This window comes from Procambarus clarkii, chromosome 89, assembly GCF_040958095.1.
Source record: "Procambarus clarkii isolate CNS0578487 chromosome 89, FALCON_Pclarkii_2.0, whole genome shotgun sequence".
NCBI lineage: Eukaryota > Metazoa > Arthropoda > Malacostraca > Decapoda > Cambaridae > Procambarus > Procambarus clarkii.
Genome location: NC_091238.1, coordinates 9743421 through 9759385, shown reverse-complemented (window position 1 = coordinate 9759385; position 15965 = coordinate 9743421). Strand labels below are relative to the sequence as shown.

Here is a 15965-nt window from a genome sequence, read left to right as displayed (position 1 = left end):
AGAGAGGAATGTAAAGCAAGGAGAGTGCGCCTATCTGCCCCCCAAGAAGTATGGGACAAGACCCGAAGGAGGGTAAGGGCCTTAGAGCACTCAACACGGAGGTAAGAGATATGGGGAGACCAAGACAAACGAGTGTCAAGGAATAACCCCAAAAGCTTCGCGGAATCTTTGTATTCAAGGGGATGACCATAAAGTGACAAAGAGGGACGAAGAACAACCCGTTTCCGCGTAAAAGTCATGGCACAAGTCTTAGAAGTAGAGAACTTGAAGCCATGACCTGTGGCCCAAGACGACACGGCATCAATTGCAAGTTGAAGCCGGCGTTGAAGGAGAGGCGAATCATCACCCTGACAACAAAGGGTAAGATCATCGACATAGAGAGCGGAGAAGACACCAGAAGGAAGAGAGGAAAGAAGACCATTGAGGGCAACCAGAAAAAGAGTAGTGCTCAGAACACTACCCTGGGGAACACCTTCGTATTGCTGAAAAGAGGGAGAGAGAGCGGTACCAAGGCGCACCCGAAAGGAACGACGAGAGAGGAAGCTGCGGAGAAAGAGAGGGAGATGACCACGAAGGCCAAAAGAATGAAGTTGAGATAGGATATGATAACGCCAAGTGGTGTCGTAAGCCTTTTCTAGGTCAAAAAGGACGGCAACAACGGAGGTCTTCGCAGCAAAAGCAGTACGAATATAGACCTCCAAGTTCACCAGGACATCTGTCGTGCTGCGGCACTTGCGGAAACCAAATTGAGAAGGGGAGAGGAGGTGATGGTGTTCCAGGAACCACATCAGACGAACGTTAACCATACGTTCAAAGAGTTTGCAGACACAACTTGTGAGAGCAATAGGGCGAAAGTCCTTAGGGGAAGTACCCAGAGACCCCGGTTTGTGAACAGGGAGGACAACAGCATCGAGCCAGTCCGCAGGGACTGACGACGACTCCCAGATCCGATTATACAGACTCAGTAAATACTGAGACGTGCTCGGAGGGAGATGGCGAAGCATCTCATAATGAATACCATCGGAGCCCGCCGCCGTAGAACCGCAGAGGGCCAGGGCAGAACGAAGTTCAGAGAGAGAGAAGGGATCATTATAGGGAAGCTGAAGATGAGTGCAGAAATCTAAAGGACGAGACTCAAGGACAGGTTTACGAAGAAGGAAAGATTGGGGAAGATGAAGACCAGAGCTAACAGAAGAAAAGTGGGAACCCAGTTCGGAAGCGACCTGCAACGGGTCCGCCACAAGAGTATCATGGAGGTGAAGGACCGGTGAAACATCGGGAACGAACTTACCCGCTATCTTGCGGATACGCTTCCAGATCTGGGCCAGAGGGGTTTCGGACGTAATTGTTGAGACATAAGATGCCCAACATTCACGTTTAGCCGTACGGATGGCCCTACGGGCCACCGCACTCGCTTTCCGAAAGAAAAGAAAAGAATCGGTCGTCTGCCTACGGCGGTGCCTCTTCCAGGCTGCACGCTTACAGCGGACAGCCCGAGCACAGTCCGCATTCCACCAGGGAACGCACTTCCGTGAACCCCGAGAGGAAGAGCGAGGAATAGAGCGGAGGGCAGCGTTGAAGACAGTGTCATGAAAAAGGAGGAGAGCGCGAGAGAGAGGCAGAAGGGAGAGGTCAGAGAGAGCAGCACTGAGGGAAAATAGGGTCCAGTCTGCCTTAGCAAACTGCCACCTAGGGAAAGAGAGGGAAGGACGAAAAGAGAAAAAGGAAACAAGGATGGGGAAATGATCACTTCCATGGAGGTCATCAAGAACCTGCCACGTGAAATCTAAGTAAAGAGAAGAAGAGCAGAGAGAAAGATCAAGACAAGAAAGGGTGCGAGTCCGAGAGTCCAAATGAGTGGGCTCACCAGAATTCAGAAGAGACAGGGAAGAAGAGAGGAGAAACGGCTCAAGGAGGCGACCCCGGGTATTCGTCAGAACGTCACCCCAAAGAGAATGACGACAATTGAAGTCACCCAGCAGGAGCACAGGCTCCGGCAAGGAGTCTAGGAGGTGTTTCAAATCAGGAAAAGAGAGAGCGGGACACTCGGGGGGAGATAAATGGAACAAACTGTGTACCATTTCCCCACAAAGATACGAGCAGCAGAACAATGGAGAGGCGAAGGAAAAAGTAAAGGAACAAAGGGAACATCAGCCCGAATCAAGAGAGCAGAAGAATTAGAAGCCCCAGCAATGGCTGGGGGGGGGGGGGGAGAGAAAGGAATAGCCACGAAAACGACCAGGACGAGCACCAAGCATTGGCTCCTGGAGACAGACACAAAGGGGCGAAAACCGCGAAATCAGAAGTTGGAGTTCGAGGAAATTGGCGTAATAACCTCGAACGTTCCATTGAAGAATGGACAACGACGAGAAGAGAAAGGACAAAAACAGAGAACAAGGAAGAAACAAAGGCGAAAGAGCAACAGAGCACGTTAAAGAATATCAGGGTCGGGATCAGGGTCAGCAAAGTCAGGGTTAGGGGGCATGGGTAAACTGAGCAAAGACGGAGGGAAGGAAACGGGAGAACAGATCAGAGGTGGGCGGGCAGGGTCCGGAGGAGGAGGAGGAGGAAGAGGAGGAGACAACGGAGAGGAGCAGTCATGGACAGCAGCAGGAAGAGGGGGAGTAGAAAGAGGGGAGCGCACCCCAGCAAGAGCAGCAACCGAAAGGGAAGCAGGGGCCAAAGAAACCTCCATAGCAGGAACAGGGGGCGCAAGCACTGAAACGGGAGGGGAAGGAGCAACAGAGCCAGAAGGAGGAGCTGAGGAAGAAAGCGAAGCCTTCTTACCCGCCGGGGAAGAGGAAGGAGAGGAGCCAGGCTTACGCTTCTGACTTAAAGAGACCGGTGTCCCAGCAACTACGTACCGGGCAACGGATTCCAGTGTCTCAACAGGAGAAGCCGAACGAGAGCACACACGACGGCCGTTAGGAGAGCGATGGACATCCGCCCGCACCGACAGGCGGTGGGGAGAGCCGATAGATGGAGGAAGAGGATGGGAAGGAGGATCGGAGGGGGACGAGGAAGAAGACACAGAAGACACGACAGACCGGGTAGAAGGAAGGGGAACCCCAGACAGAGGACCAGGAGGAGGATCCTTCGGGAGAGAACCCAAAGGAACAGAGGAGGGGGCAGTGGGCGCATCAGGGTCCAAGGCCCGGAAACGGTTGTGAGTCTGAGGAAGGCGGGAAGGACGAGGAGAGGAAGAGCGCAACACGCGAGCATAAGAGATATTAGCATAAGGCGGGAGCCGGCGAACCTGGCACCTCGCCTCAGGAAAAGATAAACGCTCCCGGTGCTTCAAGTTGAGGACGGCTGCCTCAAGCTTGTAATGGACACACGCACAGGAGAAGGTAGGATGGGCCTCACCGCAGTTGAGGCAACGAGCCTGGGGAGAAGTGCACTCCGACTTAGAGTGACCTTCGCCACCACACAAAGGACAGAGAGAGACAGTCCCGGAGCAGCGGAGGGCACCATGCCCAAACCTCCAGCACTTGTTGCAGAGCCGAGGAGAAGGAATGTACTCCTGGACAGAGCACCTGGCACCAGCAAGAATGACAGAGGGTGGAAGGGTCCTACCATCAAAGGTAATCTTCACAATCCGGAGGGGTTGACGGCGACTACCACGAGGGGGACGAGTAAACGTGTCCACCTGGAGAATAGAGTGGCCCTGGGCAGCAAGGATATGACGAATATCGTCGTGGCAGTCGCGCAGGTCCCGAACACCGGTCGCAACATGGGGCGGGAGCAAAATAGTGCCAACACTGGCATTCAACTGAGCGTTCTTCGAGACCCGAACAGGGGTCTCGCCAAGGCAGGATAAGGCAGCCAAGCGGGAAGCAGCATCCTGAGAAGGAGCAGCAACGACACGTGTACCGAGACGAGTGGCGTTGAAAGTAATGGAGGCATCCACGGAATCAATGAGATGTCGATGGAGGGAGAAATCGTCAGGAGGCGCAGAATCAAGAGGGAGGAGATCAAAATATTTGGCCCACGACGCAGGACCAAACAAGGCTTGATAGGTAGCAGAACTGGAAGGAATCGAGCGAGGGCGGCCGTGACGAGGACGGCGGTGAGAACCCCCAGAGAGAGAGGGGTTAAAAGGCGCAGTAGCTACAACTAGAGAAGGAGCCGCGCCAGGGGATGAGGTAGTCACCACTGGGGGCTTGGGGCTCGACCCAACCACAGAGGAGGGAGGGGAGCCAGGGGAAGGAGTCAGAGAGGCCAAAGGAGGAGCAAGGTCGGGGCCCAATGCAGCGGAGGCTACAGAGCCCGGTCTTCCAATACGGACCGACTCGGGGGCTTGGTCGCCCACCCCACGAGCCTGAGAAGGTAAGCCAGAAGCAGCCGAAACAGGGGTTATCATCTTGACGAAAAGAAGAATTCACTCACGAATGTGCCCCCACACCCACCATGGAGCCACAATTAGAGGCAGGACACCCAACAAGAAGCTATCGCCGATCTTGTCGGGGCCTCCTAGGGGTGCGTCGTGAGTATACGCCCCACAAACGCCACCTTAAGAAACCGACAGTCCGTCGAGATCGGGTTCAGTGACGAAGTGGGGATTGACAATAAAAGGTTCCCCTCGCTCTCGACGTCGGGTACTACAGTACTACGGATGCATGAGTATGCCTCCTCAAGCACCCGGGCGTCAAAATAGAAGAAGTCCAAGGGAAGAACCAGAACGAGCAAAAGGTCGGCAGGAAACGGCAAGCAGATAGGAGAAGAGGGGGGAGAAAAACGAAACAGAAGGAAAAGGAAAAGGTGCCCAGCAGAATTGGAGAGGACGGCAGCAGGAGCACAAGGCTAGAAAAGGACAGAGGACTGTCCTAAGGAGCATCACACTCCGGCAGCCGCCCACGAAGCCCCCACACGGCGACAACGAGCTGAGCGGGGAGGGGGTGGGGTCCGAGTAGATGAGGGTGGTATCATCAGCAAACAATATAGGTTTAAGAATGTTAGAGACATTAGGCAGATCATTGATGTATATAAGAAACAGGAGAGTTCCTAGGATGCTGGCCTGTGGCACTCCTACGGTTAATGGTACAATGGGAAAGGGTAATGAATGGATAATGAAACAAAGACAAGCAAAGATATATTTATTTAAGTGTCTTTGTAATTCAAAATCAGTATTGAAACAGCAGAAGCCTACTGGAACTTACACACAGTGGTTTACATTTAAGCTGTCTTGACTGGACCGTACGTGTATTCTACCAGATAAATGTGATTAACCAAATGCTGTAAGATGTTTAAGAGCGCCTTGATCAATTCTGAGGCTATGTTCCCAGTACTGAGGAGCATTGTTCCCAGTACTGGGGGGAATTGTTCCCAGTACTGAAGGTAATTGTTTCAAGTAACTGTGGGGAATTGGCCGTCGTGGACCATGGCAACCAGGCTCTCTACTCCTTGGTCCAAGATGCTTCCAACACTACTGGTCCAAGATGCTTCCAACACTTCTGGTCCAAGATGCTTCCAACACTACTGGTCCAAGATGCTTCCAACACTACTGGTCCAAGATGCTTCCAACACTACTGGTCCAAGATGCTTCCAACACTACTGGTCCAAGATGCTTCCAACACTACTGGTCCAAGATGCTTCCAACACTACTGGTCCAAGATGCTTCCAACACTACTGGTCCAAGATGCCTCCAACACTACTGGTCCAAGATGCCTCCAACACTACTGGTCCAAGATGTCTTCCCCACCACTGGTCAACAAAGACATCACTTTGTATCACCAGTGGCTAAATCAAAATCCTTCTTCATTAGAGACACATCACTTTGAGAGGATTGTAACACGTGAACACAGCGCCATTGTCTCAATACATGATGCGCGTACCCTGGACGGCTTCCCAGCAGGCCTGCCTGACCAACCCGTCCTCATAATAGAACGTCGCATTTTGACGCATACTTTACCTAAGGCCAAAAATTGTCGTACCAGAAAATGACGGCAGCTCGCAAAACTGACATGCTGTCCCGTTTTCTGTTTTGGGTCCTTTGGTAGGTTAGGATAAGGGCACTTTAATATGACAGTTTCTTGACGTTGGGAACCTTAGGGGGACGGACTGACTTGACAAGCATACCCCTAGTAGGTCACACAGTAGGATTACTTTACACTCGTATCGAAGAAGTATACACAGTATCAGTATCACCATACCAGCACCGTGGTTTAACTTACACACTACTGTATTGGCAAATTGTACATTTGGGGTACCGAGGATAACACACACACACAGGCTGTAAGATAGAGGATGTGACATGCAGATATCACACAATGCTGGGTACAGTGGCTCTTACACAGGCCCTATAACATGTGATTCGGTTCATATATAGAATGCTGGGTACAAATAATGATTCAGGGATTATTCGATACAGTGCATGATGTACTTGTAATACAGTGCACGATGTAACTGTTACTACGAAATACATTTAAGGAGTTCTTTTGGCGTCAATACATCAGTAGGGTGTTTGAGAGACCCCGCGGATGTTGGAGAGACGTGATCTGATTGTCTGGTGTTTATCATCACAGGTCACTCAGACGATCCTCACTAATCGCTTATTAAATGAATAAATTTAAGTCATCTTCGCCTACCCCACCTTAATCTTACTCACTTAGTGTTACCGGAACTCTCCGAATTACAACTTTACGTGTACGTCCCACTCTGCATTCGCGTAGATTCTAACAGTGATCGTCGAGTACGCCAATGGTTGCTGCTGCTGGTGATTGTCGAGTACGCCAATGGTTGCTGCTGCTGGTGATCGTCGAGTACGCCAATGGTTGCTGCTGCTGGTGATCGTCGAGTACGCCAATGGTTGCTGCTGCTGGTGATCGTCGAGTACACCAATGGTTGCTGCTGCTGCTGGTGATCGTCGAGTACACCAATGGTTGCTGCTGCTGCTGGTGATCGCCGAGTACACCAATGGTTGCTGCTGCTGCTGGTGATCGTCGAGTACGCCAATGGTTGCTGCTGGTGATCGTCGAGTACACCAATGGTTGCTGCTGCTGCTGGTGATCGTCGAGTACACCAATGGTTGCTGCTGCTGCTGGTGATCGTCGAGTACACCAATGGTTGCTGCTGCTCGGTGATCGTCGAGTACGCCAATGGTTGCTGCTGCTGCTGGTGATCGTCGAGTACGCCAATGGTTGCTGCTGCTGCTGGTGATCGTCGAGTACGCCAATGGTTGCTGCTGCTGCTGGTGATCGTCGAGTACGCCAATGGTTGCTGCTGCTGCTGGTGATCGTCGAGTACGCCAATGGTTGCTGCTGCTGCTGGTGATCGTCGAGTACGCCAATGGTTGCTGCTGCTGCTGGTGATCGTCGAGTACGCCAATGGTTGCTGCTGCTCGGTGAAACATGATAATGTCTCATTTTATACCATAAATTTAATCTATATAGACATCTTCACCCTAACACATCCCAAGCTGATAACTTATTTTTATATATTTTTTTTATTTTCCTTTCATTTGAGTGATGCTTTGCTACATTTAAAACCACTCTGCTTGACACTGAAGTGTGGTTCTCATAATAACTACTACGTATGTACAGTGTGAACTAACAACTAATTAACTATATGTCTCATTATTCCTGCAGGAGGTCCAATGCTAATTAATATTGCACTAACAAAGGGGAACTATGTAAAAGACGACTTTTCTTCTTCACGCAGCTGAGTGTGTCAAGTTGTCCTCACACAGCTGAGAGGCAGCCAGGGTGTCCTCGCACAGTTGTGAGGCAGCCAGGGTGTCCTCGCACAGCTGAGAGGCAGCCAGGGTGTCCTCACACAGCTGAGAGGCAGCCAGGGTGTCCTCGCACAGCTGAGAGGCAGCCAGGATGTCCTCGCACAGCTGAGAGGCAGCCAGGGTGTCCTCGCACAGCTGAGAGGCAGCCAGGGTGTCCTCGCACAGCTGAGAGGCAGCCAGGGTGTCCTCGCACAGCTGAGAGGCAGCCAGGGTGTCCTCGCACAGCTGAGAGGCAGCCAGGGTGTCCTCGTGCAGCTGAGAGGCAGCCAGGGTGTCTTCGTGCAGCTGAGAGGCAGCCAGGGTGTCCTCTTGCAGCTGAGAGGCAGCCAGGGTGTCCTCTTGCAGCTGAGAGGCAGCCAGGGTGTCCTCTTGCAGCTGAGAGGCAGCCAGGGTGTCCTCGTGCAGCTGAGAGGCAGCCAGGGTGTCCTCGTGCAGCTGAGAGGCAGCCAGGGTGTCCTCACACAGCTGAGAGGCAGCCAGGGTGTCCTCACACAGCTGAGAGGCAGCCAGGGTGTCCTCACACAGCTGAGAGGGAGCCAGGGTGTCTTCGCACAGTTGAGAGGGAGCCAGGGTGTCCTCGCACAGCTGAGAGGGAGCCAGGGTGTCCTCGCACAGCTGAGAGGGAGCCAGGGTGTCCTCGCACAGTTGAGAGGCAGCCAGGGTGTCCTCGCACAGTTGAGAGGGAGCCAGGGTGTCCTCACACAGCTGAGAGGCAGCCAGGGTGTCCTCGCACAACTGAGAGGCAGCCAGGGTGTCCTCGCACAGCTGAGAGGGAGCCAGGGTGTCCTCATGCAGCTGAGAGGGAGCCAGGGTGTCCTCATGCAGCTGAGAGGGAGCCAGGGTGTCCTCATGCACTTTATTTGTACTAAATGTTGGTTTAATCCATTGACAATTACGTCGGCATCACAGCCGACTCCGAGCGCTGTGATACCCACGAGCGTTCCGATCTGCGCACAGATTACTGCAAATAGCGGCTGGCGCAGTGTAAGGGTTAACGAGAGCGGGCCAATAACTGTATATACGCCGCCCTCTCTCGAACAACACATACATGTCCAAGTAACGCTTAATCCATAGTGGATCACCGTAAAATCAACATAGCATTAACAGTAAATCAATGTCATTTAAACGTTGTTTGCCCAGATTTGGGCAGCGGGAGACAGGATAATAATAATCGGGTACTTCTCTACAGCTAATAATGCCCATCCGGTGGTACTCTTTGTATATCACAGTATTGTGCAAGATATCAGTGGGAATATATCCACTCTCAGCCCCGGGCGCGTCATTCTATAGTGGCAGCAGGACGCCGGCCCTGTGGCACCAGGTTCTGCAAGCTGTACAGGTGCTTGAGGAGCTCCGACCAGAAGCTGTGAGGCGGCGGCGGCGGCAGGGAGGTCGAGGGCGCGTCTGGGTGTGTGGAGGGCTGGTGGGGCGAGTACGGCCAGAAGGAACCTGGGGGAGGCTCCGTGGGTGTGGAGAGGACGTCCCCTGCAGGACCTGGGCTCTGGTCACTGTCTGGACTCTGGCCACTGTTTGGTCTCTGGTCACTGTTTGGTCTCTGGACAATGTCTGGGCTCTGGACACTGTCTGGGCTCTGGACACTGTCTGGGCTCTGGACACTGTCTGGGCTCTGGCCACTGTCTGGGCTCTGGTCACTGTCTGGGCTCTGGTCACTGTCTGGGCTCTGGTCACTGTCTGGGCTCTGGCCACTGTTTGGTCTCTGGTCACTGTTTGGTCTCTGGACAATGTCTGGGCTCTGGACACTGTCTGGGCTCTGGACACTGTCTGGGCTCTGGTCACTGTTTGGTCTCTGGCCACTGTCTGGGCTCTGGACACTGTCTGGGCTCTGGCCACTGTCTGGGCTCTGGCCACTGTCTGGGCTCTGGCCACTGTCTGGGCTCTGGCCACTGTCTGGGCTCTGGCCACTGTCTGGGCTCTGGTCACTGTTTGGTCTCTGGTCACTGTTTGGGCTCTGGACACTGTCTGGGCTCTGGACACTGTCTGGGCTCTGGACACTGTCTGGGCTCTGGCCACTGTCTGGGCTCTGGCCACTGTTTGGTCTCTGGTCACTGTTTGGTCTCTGGACAATGTCTGGGCTCTGGACACTGTCTGGGCTCTGGCCACTGTCTGGGCTCTGGACACTGTCTGGGCTCTGGCCACTGTCTGGGCTCTGGCCACTGTCTGGGCTCTGGCCACTGTCTGGGCTCTGGCCACTGTCTGGGCTCTGGCCACTGTCTGGGCTCTGGCCACTGTCTAGGCTCTGGTCACTGTCTAGGCTCTGGTCACTGTCTGGGCTCTGGACACTGTCTGGGCTCTGGCCACTGTCTGGGCTCTGGCCACTGTTTGGGCTCTGGCCACTGTCTGGGCTCTGGTCACTGCGTATACTCTGGTCACTGTCTGTACTCTGGACACTGTCTGTACTCTGGACACTGTCTGTACTCTGGACACTGTCTGTACTCTGGACACTGTCTGTACTCTGGACACTGTCTGTACTCTGGACACTGTCTGTACTCTGGACACTGTCTGTACTCTGGACACTGTCTGTACTCTGGACACTGTCTGTACTCTGGACACTGTCTGTACTCTGGACACTGTCTGTACTCTGGACACTGTCTGTACTCTGGACACTGTCTGTACTCTGGACACTGTCTGTTCTCTGGACAATGTCTGTACTCTGGTCACTACCTGGGTTCTGGTTACTCTCTGTACTCTGGTCACTACCTGGGCTCTCATAAGTACTCTCACCCATCATTTGGTCCTGGACTACAATGTTCGCCTGGAGTGTTGGTGCGTGTTGTCCTGCCGTCGGGGACCCGCTGTGGGCGTGTTGTCCTGCCGTCGGGGACCCGCTGTGGGCGTGTTGTCCTGCCGGCGGGGACCCGCTGTGGGCGTGTTGTCCTGCCGGCGGGGACCCGCTGTGGGCGTGTTGTCCTGCCGGCGGGGACCCGCTGTGGGCGTGTTGTCCTGCCGGCGGGGACCCGCTGTGGGCGTGGGGGGCGTGGTGGTGGACGCCCGCAGTTGTCCCCGTGTTCTGGGAACCGTCGTCACCCTCGACAGCTGCACCACCAGGCAGTTCGTCATGACTTGGGAGGTCACTCTCGTATCTACTGACCGCTTGATCGTTCAAATCGTCAACAATGTGCTGCAGTGTCTGCTGGATTCGTAGATTCATGTTTGGAGCTGTACCCAGCGAACTGTAATCCTCATCCATGAAGGAGTAATCCAGGGAGTATTGTTTGGGTGGGTGACTGAGGTGGGTGTGGGCGGCTGTGGGTTGGTGGGAGGATTGCAGCCCTGGGTCTAATGGTTGCATGAGGTTGCTTGCCCATGACAGGAGAGGCAGTGTGTCCTGAGGGCGGGTAGGTCTATGCCCCAGCGGGGGCGGCGGCGGGGGGCTGAGGGCAGTGCTGGGTGCTGGGCCTCCCGGCCACTCGTCGCCGCTCAGGTCGTGGGTCAAGTCGTACGCGCTCTGCAGCTGAGAAATTAAGTTATCCATGAACTCTGATTGTTCAGACTCTGAACCATGGTTACCTGGTGATTCCAGTGCGACTGTAGGTTGTTGGTCAGCGGCGGCAGCGTCCTGGGGGCGCTCAGCCGCCTCCTGAGGTGTACTGGTCCAGTCGCCAGGATGGAAGGGCTTCCCTCCGGTGGTGGTCGACGGCGACGGTCTCTTGGCCGCCTTGTCTGCCACCACTTTCTTGTTTATGTTCTGTAATAAAGTGTCTCTCAAGTTGTCAATGTCATTGAGGCCAGGGGAGGTGTGAGAGGTCGGGCTGCCCCCTGCGTCGCCCTGGGCGCCAGGTTTAGGCCTGGGCAGCCCGATGTAGGACAACAAGGGCTTTAGGGGCTTGGGTGGGCGGGCCGGCTGTGGGCGTGGCTGGTTGACTGGGCGGAAAGGGCTGGGTATGGGTCTATTATACTGGAGCCTGTATGGTCTGTACGGGCGTGGGCGGACCCATTGTGGGGGCGTGTAGGAGGTGGCCGTGGGCAGGACCCACGGGGTGGGCCGGCTGATGAGGGATGGCTGTGGGAGAGGGTAGGCGATGGGTGGGCGGCCTGTGACTACTGAGGGCGGCGCTGCAGGCGTCACCGTCCCGCCTGTCACAGGGTACAGACCCGACGGTAGTGTCAGGGGCGGCGCACCTCCTGAGGGTGTGGGCGCGGGCGGGGTGGCTGAGGGCGCTGGCTGGGTGGCTGAGGGTGTGGGCGTGGGCGGGGTGACTGAGGGTGTGGGCGCGGGCGGGGTGACTGAGGGTGTGGGCGCGGGCGGGGTGACTGAGGGTGTGGGCGCGGGCGGGGTGGCTGAGGGCGCTGGCTGGGTGGCTGAGGGTGTGGGCGCGGGCGGGGTGACTGAGGGTGTGGGCGCGGGCGGGGTGACTGAGGGTGTGGGCGCGGGCGGGGTGACTGAGGGTGTGGGCGCGGGCGGGGTGACTGAGGGTGTGGGCGCGGGCGGGGAGGCTGAGGGTGTGGGCGTGGGCGGGGTGGCTGAGGGTGAGGGCGCTGGCTGGGTGGCTGAGGGTGTGGGTGAAGTGATTGGACGTACACTGTCGGACAGGGTGATTGGACGTACACTGTCGGACAGGGTGATTGGACGTACACTGTCGGACAGGGTAATTGGACGTACACTGTCGGACAGGGTGATTGGACGTACACTGTCGGACAGGGTGATTGGACGTACACTGTCGGACAGGGTAATTGGACGTACACTGTCGGACAGGGTAATTGGACGTACACTGTCGGACAGGGTGATTGGACGTACACTGTCGGACAGGGTGATTGGACGTACACTGTCGGACAGGGTGATTGGACGTACACTGTCGGACAGGGTGATTGGACGTACACTGTCGGACAGGGTGATTGGACGTACACTGTCGGACAGGGTGACTGGACGTACACTGTCGGACAGGGTGATTGGACGTACACTGTCGGACAGGGTGATTGGGCGCACACTGTCGGACAGGGTGATTGGGCGCACACTGTCGGACAGGGTGATTGGGCGCACACTGTCGGACAGGGTGATTGGGCGCACACTGTCGGACAGGGTGATTGGGCGCACACTGTCGGACAGGGTGATTGGGCGCACACTGTCGGACAGGGTGATTGGGCGCACACTGTCGGACAGGGTGATTGGGCGCACACTGTCGGACAGGGTGATTGGGCGCACACTGTCGGACAGGGTGATTGGGCGCACACTGTCGGACAGGGTGATTGGGCGCACACTGTCGGACAGGGTGATTGGGCGCACACTGTCGGATAGAGTGATTGGGCGCACACTGTCGGATAGAGTGATTGGACGCACACTGTCGGATAGAGTGATTGGACGCACACTGTCGGGCGGAGTGATTGGACGCACACTGTCGGGCGGAGTGATTGGACGCACACTGTCGGGCGGAGTGATTGGACGCACACTGTCGGGCGGAGTGATTGGACGTACACTGTCGGGCGGAGTGATTGGACGTACACTGTCGGGCGGAGTGATTGGACGCATACTGTCGGATAGTGTGATTGGACGCATACTGTCGGACGGAGTGATTGGACGCATACTGTCGGATAGTGTGATTGGACGCACACTGTCGGATAGTGTGATTGGACGCACACTGTCGGATAGTGTGATTGGACGCACACTGTCGGATAGTGTGATTGGACGCACACTGTCGGATAGTGTGATTGGACGCACACTGTCGGATAGTGTGATTGGACGCACACTGTCGGATAGTGTGATTGGACGCACACTGTCGGATAGTGTGATTGGACGCACACTGTCGGACGGAATGATTGGGCGTACACTGTCGGACAGGGTGATTGGACGCACACTGTCGGATAGAGTGATTGGACGCACACTGTCGGACTGAGTGATTGGAGGACGCTCACTGTCGGACTGAGTGATTGGAGGACGCTCACTGTCGGACTGAGTGATTGGAGGACGCTCACTGTCGGGCTGAGTGATTGGAGGACGTACACTGTCGGGCTGAGTGATTGGAGGACGCTCACTGTCGGACTGAGTGATTGGAGGACGTACACTGTCGGGCTGAGTGATTGGAGGACGCTCACTGTCGGCGAGAGTGATTGGAGGACGTACACTGTTGGAGAGAGAGATTGGAGAACGCACACTGTTGGAGAGAGTGATTGGAGGACGTACACTGTTGGAGAGAGTGATTGGAGGACGTACACTGTTGGAGAGAGTGATTGGAGAACGCACACTGTTGGAGAGAGTGATTGGAGAACGCACACTGTTGGAGAGAGTGATTGGAGGACGTACACTGTTGGAGAGAGTAATTGGAGGACGGACATTGTCGAACAGTGTGATTGGAGGACGCACACTATCAGACTGAGTGATTGGAGAACGTACAATATCTGATAGAGTGAGTGGAGGACCCACACTGTCGTACAGTGAGAGTTTAGGACGCACTCTATTGAGCAGTGAGGGTAGAGTGGGTGGCGGACGGGCGGTGAAGGGCGGCCGTGGTGTGGGCGGCGGGGGTGTGAATGGTGTGGGCGACGGGGGTGTGAATGGTGTGGGCGGTGGGGGTGTGAATGGTGTGGGCGGTGGGGGTGTGAATGTTGTGGGCGGTGGGGGTGTGGGCGGCGGGGTTGTGGGCGGCGGGGTTGTGGGCGGCGGGGGTGTGGGCGGCGGGGGTGTGGGCGCAGCAGCACTCTTGGCCACAGCGGAGCTGGTTGAGGCTGGAGCCGGGTATAGGTTTATCTGTAAAGAGAACAAACACCACACCATGAAAACCACACACAAGAACAACTTCCTCTATCCCCCCTAAATGATGTTAGAGGCGAGAGAGGATACAAAAAAGGGGGAAAAATCTTATAATTAGGAAAAAGATAACAACACCACATCAAAACATGATCAGAACAATCATTCACAACGAGAAGACACAAAAGACAAAGGAAGGAAAGGTTAACGAGATAGAGAAGGAAGGCATTATCAGAGGAAAGCTCAACGTTATTACGACTATACAGCACTTGGAAGGAGTTAGGATAATGATTTGGGATGGTACAGGGGAAGGAATGGTGCCCAACCACTTGGACGGTCGGGGATTGAACGCCGACCTGCGTGAAGCTCTACCGTCCAGTCCAAGTGGTTGAACAGTAGGAGTAAAGAGTGCTGAGAGCGAGAGTAAGCATAACACCACAAGAGCCTGCCCCTCCATCACCTTCTGGCCAGGACGCACGATGCGGTAGCCCCCGGCGTCTGCCACGTAGTGGGTCACGTGATGCTTGCCCACGGCGTCGTGCCAGCCGTAGCGTCCGATGACCACGCCGTCGGGGCGTCGCTCCTCGTGGCGCCACTGGTTGTCGTCGCTGTGGCCGAACCTGTAGGAGCCTGCAGGGGAGAGGGGGAGACGCCGTCAGGCTGGGCAGGAGGTTTGTACCAGCAGGTAACTTCCTAAGTGACGTCACTTCAACACGAATGAATCTAAAGCCAGTAACAGCGTGAAGATTGTAACGTCAAAACGTCACACATCTCGTTCACACCATATATAAAACACAGCATTTTATCTCTTATATTTTAGTTAGGTTCGGTTTGGTCAGGTCAGGTTAGGATAGGTTAGGTTATCTTAAGAGGTTATCTTCAGATGATTTCGGTGCTTAGCGTCCACGCGGCCCGGTCCTCGACCTCGACCAGGCCTCCTTTTTGTTACACCCCCCCAGGAAGCAGCCCGTAGCAGCTGTCTAACTCCCAGGTACCTATTTACTGCTAGGTGAACAGGTGCATCAGAGTGAAAGAAACTCTGCCCATTTGTTTCCGCCTCCACCAGGGATCAAACCCGGACACTTACAACTACGAACCCAAAGCGTTGACCACTCAGCTGTCAGGGCCCCGGCTTAGGTTAGGTTAGGTTAAATTGGGTTGGCTTGGGCTGGGTTGGCTTGGGTTGGGTTGGCTTGGGTTGCGTCAGGTTAGGTTGCGTTGCGTTTGGTTGGGTTAGGTGAGGATAGGTTGGGTTAGGTTAGGCTAAGTTGGGTTAGGTTAGGTTAGGCTAGGTTGGGTCAGGTTGGGTTAGGTTAGGCTAGGTTGGGTAAGGTTAGGTTAGGCTAGGTTGGGTAAGGCTAGGCTAGGCTAGGTTAGGTTAGGTTAGGTTAGGCTAGGCTAGACTAGGCTAGGTTAGGCTAGGTTAGGTTAGGTTAAGCTAGGTTGCGTTTGGTTGCAAACCCAACGTAATGCCAGAGGCACATACATAATGCAGCGAAGATGCGGGAGCGACGGAGATAGAAATGATTGGCT

At 55.0% G+C, this 15965-nt stretch overlaps 2 protein-coding genes across 4 annotated transcripts in view; both read right to left on the bottom strand.

Moving 5' to 3' along the window:
• Positions 1-5083: 5083 nt before the first annotated feature.
• Positions 5084-15965, bottom strand: part of LOC123773407 (mucin-2) — a 65015-nt gene continuing 54133 nt past the window's right edge. For all 3 annotated transcript variants that reach the window (XM_069317951.1, XM_069317950.1, XM_069317952.1), the window contains 2 exons: positions 14893-15062; positions 5084-14432 (listed from right to left, as the gene is read on the bottom strand). In XM_069317951.1, the coding sequence (XP_069174052.1) occupies positions 9012-14432; positions 14893-15062 (5591 nt within the window). In that variant the 3' untranslated portion in view covers positions 5084-9011. The remainder of the gene's footprint in view (positions 14433-14892; positions 15063-15965) is intronic.
• LOC123773248 (protein SON-like) lies at positions 7652-8935 on the bottom strand. The gene is made up of 2 exons (XM_045766862.2): positions 8912-8935; positions 7652-8557 (listed from the first exon to the last, which is right to left on the bottom strand). The coding sequence occupies exons 1-2, from the start codon at positions 8933-8935 to the stop codon at positions 7652-7654; spliced, it is 930 nt and encodes a 309-aa protein (XP_045622818.2).